The following is a 10,234-nucleotide window of genomic DNA, read 5'->3' as shown; positions in this document are numbered from 1 at the left end:
TGAATAGAATGTCATGTCATTTTGTCTTAAAAGTGCTCCTTCTAAATTTCAACATATTATGAATAAATATTCAAAATATCATTTTGAATACATCATTATTTAGATTGATGATATCTTTTTATTATGCAAAACTTTTGAAGAACACTTTAAGAATTTAAATACTTTTAAATGAATAATCAAGTAAGATGGATCAGTCATTTCGGCTCCAAAAATTAAATTATTTCAAACTCAAAAAAGATTTTTAAGACACAATATATCAAATACCTCGATTATCCCTATTAATAGAAGTATTGAATTTGCAGATAAATTTCCTGATCAAGTTCTTCATAAAAATCAGCTACAAAGATTTTTTTGAGCTTTTAAATATGTAGTCTATTTTTATAAGAATTTAGTAGTTGATGATGTTCTCTTATTTGATAGATAAAAGAAAAACCTTTCTCATTGGACATATATTCATACTTTTGTTGTCCAATAAATTAAGCATATAATTAAGAACCTTCCATGTTTAACTCTTGCCAATCCTGATTTATTTAAAATCATGAAAATGGATGTCGTGGTTATGACGATATCATAAAACCAATTAATTTCACCAAAAAAAAAAAATTTAATTCATTTTACCTATGACAAGTGGAATCCCACACAAAAAGATTTTTCCACAATTAAAAAATATATGTTATCAGTTGTAAAATGCCTTTCATTATTTCAATATGATCTTTTGAACAAAAAATATTAACTTCGTATCGATTGTTTTTTTTTTAAATTTATTTTATAGAAAAATATAAAAAACTTAGCTTCCAAGCAAATTTTTGCGACTTGACAAACTAAATTATCTATTTTTAAATTTGATATTGAATATATTAAAGATACTTCTGATTCTTTGCCTGACTTTTTAGTTTGAGAATCCTTGTAATGATCCTCAGGGGTGGATCACTCCCCATCGACATATAATGCCTCCCTCTGATCCAAACATTAGAGATAACACTTTATCTCTCAGGGGGAGAGAAAGTCATATTATAAATTCAACTACTGCTCGAGGTCTAATTGACGTACAATAATATCTCTATGGAAAAGCTGCCACTCCTGCTTCTAATATGGAAAAATAATAGTCTTCATCCACCAAAGCTACTCATTCCCTTAAAGAAGTTGTAGCAGCTGAATCGATTTATGTTACTAAACTAATTAAATAAAGTATTATTAATATCAATCATGAGGATTATTATATCAATAATCTTAAGAAATTATTTGAAAGATATTTGGGAAATAACACATTTTCTTATGAGTCATTCATAAGAGAGACTTGAGAGAAAATTTGATTTAGCTGAAATGCGTCATCTTTAAGCATACTTAAGATGTCGTAACACGTTCTATTTTATACAGTAAATGTTTAATATAAAATATTATTCATCATAAGGATCGAGGTAACTCCATTCCAAGAAAGACTCAATTTGTTTAACTGCAAAATTACAACATAAAATTGCAGTTAACTATTGAATTTATTTCCAAGCAATGGTGAATATTTTATTTTTGGTAAATTATTTACAAATACATTCATGGTTCATCATTGTCACTAAAAATGTGTTAGCATAGAACTACTTACCTAGTTCTATTGCTGGTGGGGATATTTCAGGGTGAATCTTGAGATTCTACTTGAATCATTAAAAGATAGTTATATTGAATGAGTTGAGGCTTCTCCCAAAATGAGAAACATTAATCCAAAAAGTTATTACAATAACATAATTCAGTTCATTTATTTACAGATTGTCACATTTGTTGGATTTGAGTTGGAAACATTAGCAAAAAATAATGTTAACCATCTTTGTCTTCAGAGACAATTTTACTTATAGAGTGGACAAAACTTAATGTTGATGAAAAACTTCATCAAATTAAGATTATCATCCAAACATACAACGTTTTATGGTTCTCATCATCTGCTCATGCTAATGACAAATTATTCATTAAAAATTTTATGAAGTTATTCGTAAAAAATACCCTCATAAAGATGAAAAATGAATCCAGAGATGCATCATAAAGATGTGCTATGAGCAATTCCAAGTGTTATTCAAATCGTCAATATTTTTCTTTAAAGTGATGAAGAAGGAATGTCGTTCGACAAAGAATCTGTGGCAGATAATGATGACTAAAATAAACGCAAAAGACAAGCTAGCTAGTTATAAGAACTAGTGACGTGGTAGCACTAACTTTCATAAAGTAACTTTATAAAAGTTATTCCCTTCCATTATAAAGATTCTTCTTTAGACAGAAAGAATTCTTTTCTTTTTAAAAGTAAAGAAGCATTATTATATTCTTTAATTTGCCAAAAAAATTATAATTGTAAAGATTATTTCTTATCCAGAAATGAATATTTTTTTTTTTTAAATAAAGACACATTATTAGATTCTTTTTTTTAACCAAAAGAAATCCAATTAACCATATTGTAATATGTTTGGAGTTCGAAGTGTATGTCAAATATAGGGCTCATCTATTATGTTTATATGTGAACTGTTCTAGTCTGTGTGCTCTTTCTTATCTCCCATCAAGCCCGTAATAATATTCCCTTGAGTAAGTTTCTAGAGTTTGTATAAATTTCTAGTTTTTATTATCTACCTTTATATGGTTGGGTTTTTCTTCAATTAGTCATGTCAGACTAAATAATCTGTGAGAGGCTTAGGGTCTGTTTGGAGTAACCGCAACTTATCCAGCTTATCCAGATAACTATAATGGCGATTGTGCATCACAAATGTTCATTCACGAAGTTGATGATTTTGGTCGCTAGAAAGAGGAGGCGCGAGGGACAAATGAGACATTAGAGAAATGTGACGAGGGTAGTGGGGTAAAAGTCTCGAACAAACGCCGGGCGGCGGGGTAAATCTTGCGGTTGCATCTATTAGGAAATCAAATAAGCTCTTTTTAAAATGCAGTTTGAACTTGTTTTTAAAATGAAAGAAAATGACACTTTAAAATCTGCCTCAAACGGACTCTTAATGAATGAATAACTTTTTAAATAATATTATGCACAAAAGTTCTGAATTAATAATGTTCCGGGCGGCCGGCGGCCATCTAACATATGATCGGCGGGGGGGGGGGGGGGGGGGGGGGGGGGGAGCTTGAATTTCGGCTTTAAAAATTTCGGACGTTTGCTATGCCTTTCATCCTGGATACTATTTGCGGGAACAAAGCGCTTCTTGCATAAACCCTACCCTTCCCTCCCTCTGAATTCCGCCCTAGTTCTACCATCACCATTACTGTGCCGTGTTTTCCTTTCTCCTGGCTTCTAAAAAGAAATTCTTAAACCCTCTGATTTTATAGCAGAACACCACTTGTTGCATTGCCAGCATTATTCAGGAGGCGTTCACCGAAGAAATGGGGTATCTTGGGCATTCTCGATTCTTTGTCGCTTACATAGTGTTCGAACTAACGCATTCTTTACTTGCAGTTCAGCGGAAACTCACAACAACCTCGCCAAGCCTATCAAGTCCGCTGTCGACAAGTTTGCTCTCCTTCCAGAATTCTTAAAGGTACATCTCCCTTGTTTTTCCTCGTCTTCTTCTACAGTCGATTGTTATGGCCATGCGTGGCAGGTGCGGGGCCTTGTAAAGCAGCACATCGACTCGTTCAACTATTTCACCAATCATGGTATTAAAAAGATCATTAAGGCCAATGATCGCATCGTGTGCTCCCAAAATCCATCGCTTTATCTCAGGTCAGTAGATGCTTCTTTCTGTATCGAATTTTTAGGGCTGTTTATCATGATTCAAGTGAGAATTATTGTCCAGGTATACTAAAATTTCCATTGGGAGACCTGAGGAATACGTTGAGCATTCTTCTGAAGAACTCACTCCACATATCTGCCGTTTGTCTGATCGCACGTAAGGAAATTCATTATTTAATTTACAGCGTCTGTTTATTTCTGTTTCCACCCACGGCAGCTATTGGATGCCGGCAATTTCAAAAGCGTTAACTGAGAGTATAAGAAGAAGGCAGCAGATTAAATAAGAAAAGCAACAAGGAAGTTGATATTTATCATTGCCTTCTTTAAAGCAGCTACAACCACTGCATACCAATTTATATTGGGATTACAAAGAGATGCTCATTCACCCATACATAAAAACTAAATAATATACTCCCATAATAACTAACAAAAATTAAGGACACTTCTTATTCATCCAATTGGCATTCATGACTTACCGCCTTTCATGTGGTAGCTTTAGAGCTGCAATGAAAAATATGTACTTGTATGAATGTAAAGTGTTAGTTCTAGTTCAGATACGTATAGAGATTTTGAGAGTTGTAATTGATAATGGAGTAGTTTGGCTAGCAAATATTTCTAATGATATCTTGAAGAATAAGTGAATGCCAGATGATTAGCGAAGCATTTTGATACATGTAGTGAAGAAAAGAAGTTTCCATTATTATAATATTAGTTATAGAATCAAATATGAGTTTTGAAATGAAGTTCTCGAGGAAATTAACAAAATATAAAAAAAGATATTGTCAACATTCGAGATTGAATTTTATTTTAGGTCAAGATTATTCAGTATAAGTGATTTTTGTGCTGATGCGATCAATTTAATTTATATTAAAAAAAATCTTCATATGATTTTATAAGATCACGAGAAGGTATGTAGTTGACAAGTTGAGTATTATGAGAATTCATTTGTTGTGAATTTATAAAAAAAATGCGTACCAAATGTCTATTGAGATTGTTAAAGATATGCACAATGAAATAGTGAATATTATTGTAGTTGTTTTCGACCAAAGGGTTTTAATTATAACAGGAGCACATTAAGGATCAATATTAAGTTCATATCTCGATTTATTTATTCTAGAGATACTCATGAATATATTCGAATTGAGTTAGCTTAATGTATGCTTTTCATCAATTAAGCAGTTTTAACCAATGAATTATATATTGACAGAAGTGAAAAATTAGAGCAATGAATATGATTAAGAAGATAGGTGGTTTAGGATTTTTAGAACGAAGGTTGATATGATATGCAATATTAGTGTTTGTTTATTTATAATTCTTTCCATATATATTAAAAATAAAGTTATGACAAAGAGTGATAAACTTTAGAATTCTGAATATTAGAATTTAAAGTATTGATGGATGATTAATATTGTGTTTCCGTGTTTCCCACCATTCCCTCATATTAGGTTGCCATGTAAAACATTCTTCCAAAGCTAGCTGGGTTATTCTTTTTGAGGCTAAATGACATATGCCGTGTACTCCAATATTCATGGAGCATCCATATCGTGTTGTTCTGTATAACAATGGATCTAATGCTAGCTGGAACATTCCTTTTGAGACTAGTTTGATTTTCTTGACTTCCAACATGAATCAACACCATTTCGTTTGATGTTTTGCTCATCCCAATGGGAATCTGTATTTGCACTTGCTCAACATCGTCTAGAACAATTTTACGTCCCAATAACCACATACAATGAATTGGACATGCAACAAAGAACAATACATCTTGGAATTATGGTTTCAATTTGATTTTAAAAACGTCCTACTCTATGGTGGAGTTTGTACAACAAACTCTGACAACTCTTTTGTGCTGTGATAATTTCTGAATGTCTAGCTATCCGTGAGCCACAATAGAACCTTACTAATTTAAAGGATAGAGAAATGTCCAGAAAAGAAATAAAATTTGCAGCAAAATACACCAATCCATGGCACAAGTTACTACAAAGATAGAGTAGAGAGAAAGGCAGAGAAGACTGAACCCTTGGCTCTCTCTGAGATCCTCTTTTTATAGTTTAGCATCAAGGGTTTTGAGCACTGCAAAAAAAAAAAAAAAATTAATAATACATATAAAGAGACTAACAGATACACGAGCTAGTTGCTTTGATAAAAGACCGAGCTAGGTGGCTGATTTGTTGAAGAAGCCATTGATCTGCCTGTTAGTTTGAAATGTATCTATACAACCTATTTGGCATGGTTAGCTTGTAAAGGCCATTATAGGTTAAAGTGAAGCCATTTTGGAGTCATAGTAGATGCTTCATTGGGATGATTGTGTGAGTATGCTTTATTGTTGGTGTGTAGGAGCCTTGAGCCTAACTAGTAGAGCTTGTGTTTTGGGCCCAACAGACAAGGTGCCTCCATCGAACTTGACAGGTTAGTCTGCTTTATTGGGATGAGCACGTGAGTTTGCTTTATTTCAGGTGGTTAGGACCCTTGAGCCTGTCTAGTCAAGCTTGTGTTTTGAGCCCAACTGGCAAGGTGCCTCCATCGAATTTGCTGGGTGAGTCTGTACTGAGTTTGGCTGGGTGACATAATGCCGAGTCTGACTTGGCAAACATGCCTCTTTTATCACTTGAGCAGATCTACATTATGTGTGTGCAACTAGTTATCATACTTTTCTTACTTTTTCGAGATGCTCCTGCGATAAGAACAAGATTAAGAAATCTATTTCGACATTTGAGTGGGGCCCATACCTTATTTGTCATCACATGTGATACTCTTCGGCTTTTTAGCTTAACTGCAAAGAATAATTTTTATTGTTTTCTGTGTTTATTACTCTGGAGAAGAGTATGCATATTTGAAAAAGTTAATGTACATTTTTGTTCATGGATTTCAATTTGTTTGCCATTCAACGCACATCAACGTGGGTTTCTCCCCTATAAATTTCTCATTTCTTTAGGGAGGGGAGTGCGTATTGTGAGTCCCCTCTTTTATTATTTTCAATATTCTGTAATCTATAAACCATGGATGTTGAAAAGTTTCATGTTGCTAATTACGTGATCATGACTACGATGTTAGGGAGCCAGTAGCCAACTGTTGAGAAGAGAACATAGAAAAAAGAGGGTTGTTACCAAAAAAAAAAAAGACTGTGGTTGCTCCAACGGATGGGGTGATAATGGTCTCGTTGGGGAGCCCACACGCACAACTTCATGCCTGGAGAAGGATGTTGTGGAAAATGGGTTGGCAAATCGTTCAAAGTTTGCCAATTAATTTGCTCCTTTCTTTCTAACATTATATTCCATTGATTTGAATTGGCAAAAGAGGATGAGGTTCCAGAGATATTAGGATCCCTCACTGCCGAAGATGTGCTGGTCATTATGGCAATCAATTATGAGGGTGACATTTAGGTTTAGAGAGAGGTCATCGTCGTTATGTCGATGAATGCTCACCTTTTTAAGGGTTTGAGTTGGCAAATTCCTTGATTTTGTGGTTGTTTTTCCTAGAGAAAACGTTGTGAGATCATTGAGGCCAATTCGACGTGCTAAAGATGCCGCCGCCAAATTATCCATGTGCATGTTAGCCACATTTGTTATGTCAAGGAATGGTCAATTTAGACTGTTGAGGTGGCGCCCTATAGGGAATTGGTATGCATTGTTGAGCTGATGCGTAGGATAGAGGTGTCAGCATAGGTGACCGATTTGATGAAATAGCTACTCGTCCAGTAGGAACATCTTCAATTTGCTAGAGGCGAGTTGTCAAATCTAGCTTCTAGAGTGTTGGCGGTGTAGGAGATGTTGTTTACTTTGGAGAAGCAACCTGATTTGTCAAGTGAGGTAGTTAGTTGTATGGGTGAGAAACTCTTGTGTTTAAATGCTGAGATTATTATAGTTTGGCATACCCTGGTGTTGCTTAAATCCATCTAATATTTAGTGGGTGGTGACTTTGCTTGTCACTTGATGTGAGCTTGGAGTTTGTTTGCAGAAGTGTTGATTGGTCACATTTTTGTATCTGTTCTTGTTGTGGGCTGTGACTGGTGAGGGATCAATTCAACCCTAAATTTTTTTGTTATTAATATTTTATACATTTGATTTATGGCATATTTTTCATGTTTGTAAGCCTCCCCTGCTACTATTTTGTTATGTATTCAATTCTTTTCTGTATGATAGTGTTTTTCTCTTTATTTTTTTTTCTGAACTAAGCTTGAACCAAATGGTTTGAATAAGAAAAAATTAGTTCTGAATGAATGAATGATTGTTTTGTATGGCGAGCCATTGGAGTCAAGCTGTGTTGGGGATGGAATCTTTCAGGCATAGATTTGAAGTCATTAACATCTTGGGAGCCAATTCTCTTTTGGTTTAGCTTGCTGAGGTATCTCAGTTGCTTTGAACACTGTGCTGTAATCATGATGTCCCCCTTGATTTAACATGGCGCTGAGTGTTGAAGTAGTCACTATAAATATTCGTACCCCACCAATCAAAATCTCATTTGTCTCTTTTAAATTTGCTGATTTTCTCTCTCTAGATTATTTTATTTTGTTGTTCTTAGTTTCCAAAATAAATGAGATGCCTCACATTTAAAGAAGTTTGGTTGTTGGTTTGTTTTCAATTTCAAGCCATAACATGTTGCCTTATTGAAAGCAAAAGGATATGCCACGATTTATATATAATAACACATATTTGCTGAGAGTTCCAAATGGGAGCGAGTTGCCCAACTCGTAGTTTGATGATGAAATTCGTGTTTTTGAGGATTATTTTAGACTTGACCATGGTTCTCACTATGCTCAGAACTGGTATAGGCCTTGAGATGCTTTGATATAATGATTGTAAAATTTATGTCGAATGCAATGGCGAGATTATGATTTTGATCCTCAGTTTGAGAGAAGTGAAGCTTGAGTGGAATTTGAACTTGTTTTGCCACCCTTTTATGGTTAAATTGTTTGGAGATGGTAGCATATCATTCTTGTTGACTCACATCCAAATCAAACAATTGGTGAATAAAACGATCAATTGGAAGGAGAGATATTGCTTTGTTAAATTGGTCTCATTCTCTAGTTCACATTAGGATAATTGACTTTTGGAGTCCATCCTTGTCCTTCATGTGATATCGAAGAGGCAATTTTAGCTGCTTAAGGAGCTTGAAGTTGGACATGAAGAAACATTTGGATTTTGCGAAAGTGAGCTCATAAATTATTAAGAATAGCCCAATTTGATTATTTAACTATGTTATTTGGGCGAGTTATTTAATATTTCTTGCAATTTTTTTTTTGATTGGCCTCAGACCTACTTGACCCTAAATTACCTTGATATCTTAGCATTTCTGAAGGAGGGAATAAGGAAGTGCTATAATTAATTGAAATTTAATAATAATAATTATCGTTAGATTAACATTATTTATATTTAAAACCTTTAATGTTATAACAATAACATAAATATAAATAAATTAATAAATATGTAACTTAAAATAATGTCCGTTAATGGTAACAAAATTGAAATGATATTTATTATTTTATTATCATCTTTCAATTATAAATAGATGAGAGTATGAGCATGAAAGGGAAAGAAAAAAATTGAATTTTCTTACTTTCTTCATCGACCTTTCTTTCTTTCTGGACAATTAGAGACGCAATTAGTTCGAAGTTTTGCCCATTGCACGCACAATTAAGACAAGGTGACAGAGTGTATCGTGGAAGTAAAAGCGAGAGCCACAATTTATTGCATCCAACACTTGTTTTACTCTTAAGGATAATGCCATCGACATGCCTCCCTTCCAGGCTATATCAATCTCATTGATTTTATTTTTATTTTCTTAATTGTGCTAAATTTATTTCTTTTTTATATTTTGAATTTACTTTTGTAGTTCCGACAATCTTTAGAGTAGATCAATAAATTTTCATCAAATTAAGATGTCTACACAAATATCACTTCGTCATGATGATATTAGGCCAAAAAATTTGTAGGAACACATTTTAAACGATTACAAAAGGAAATAATATATTGGTTAACATGTCTAAGTTTAATTTCGACGATGTCTAGTTATCTTTCGCTCGAATCTAATTTGGAAAGTGAAATAATTCCTTTTCAATTAAGCACTTGGTAAAGTATAATTTCACAAGAGATTGGTTTTCTTCATTTTGGGCGCAGTCTAAGTGTACTTTTTGATCTTCCTTATGATATATTTTGTAGGTCAACATTTTCTTTTAAACTTTGGAAAAAACTTCAATCAAGATATGGAAATGAAGATGTCAGTTTTGAAAATTATTCAGTTGAATCATTCAACCAATATTAGATGAATGATTCTTGCACTGTATTAGATCAAATAAATGAAATTCAAGATATTATTCATTATTTAAAAGATCATGTCATAAGCTTGATGGAAACATTTATAATTGCATCAATAATAGGAAAATCATCATCATCATGGTGTAAATTTGCACAAACACTTAGATATATTCGAAATAAGATGTTTCTTAAGGCCCCTTTTGGGTTGCTTTTTGCCCGCGGCTTGACTTAGGGCCGCTCTTCTCCGCCATTTAGGGCGGCATTTTCCCTG

The 10,234-nt window shown here is 33.6% G+C and overlaps 1 protein-coding gene across 2 annotated transcripts in view; it reads left to right on the top strand.

Moving 5' to 3' along the window:
- Positions 1 to 3,100: 3,100 nt before the first annotated feature.
- LOC110021985 (DNA-directed RNA polymerase III subunit 2) overlaps positions 3,101 to 10,234 on the top strand; it is a 171,106-nt gene continuing 163,972 nt past the window's right edge. The window contains exons 1-4 of one of the 2 annotated variants that reach the window (XM_020720733.1): positions 3,101 to 3,365; positions 3,434 to 3,515; positions 3,579 to 3,700; positions 3,774 to 3,866. In XM_020720733.1, coding sequence (XP_020576392.1) covers positions 3,361 to 3,365; positions 3,434 to 3,515; positions 3,579 to 3,700; positions 3,774 to 3,866 — 302 coding nt within the window. In that variant the 5' untranslated portion in view covers positions 3,101 to 3,360. The remainder of the gene's footprint in view (positions 3,366 to 3,433; positions 3,516 to 3,578; positions 3,701 to 3,773; positions 3,867 to 10,234) is intronic. The other variant, XM_020720734.1, reaches the window with a different exon arrangement.

Source organism: Phalaenopsis equestris, unplaced genomic scaffold (assembly GCF_001263595.1).
Source record: "Phalaenopsis equestris unplaced genomic scaffold, ASM126359v1 Scaffold000159, whole genome shotgun sequence".
Taxonomy (NCBI): domain Eukaryota; kingdom Viridiplantae; phylum Streptophyta; class Magnoliopsida; order Asparagales; family Orchidaceae; genus Phalaenopsis; species Phalaenopsis equestris.
Note: the sequence above shows the minus strand (reverse complement) of the source record. Positions and strands in the feature narration are given on the sequence as shown.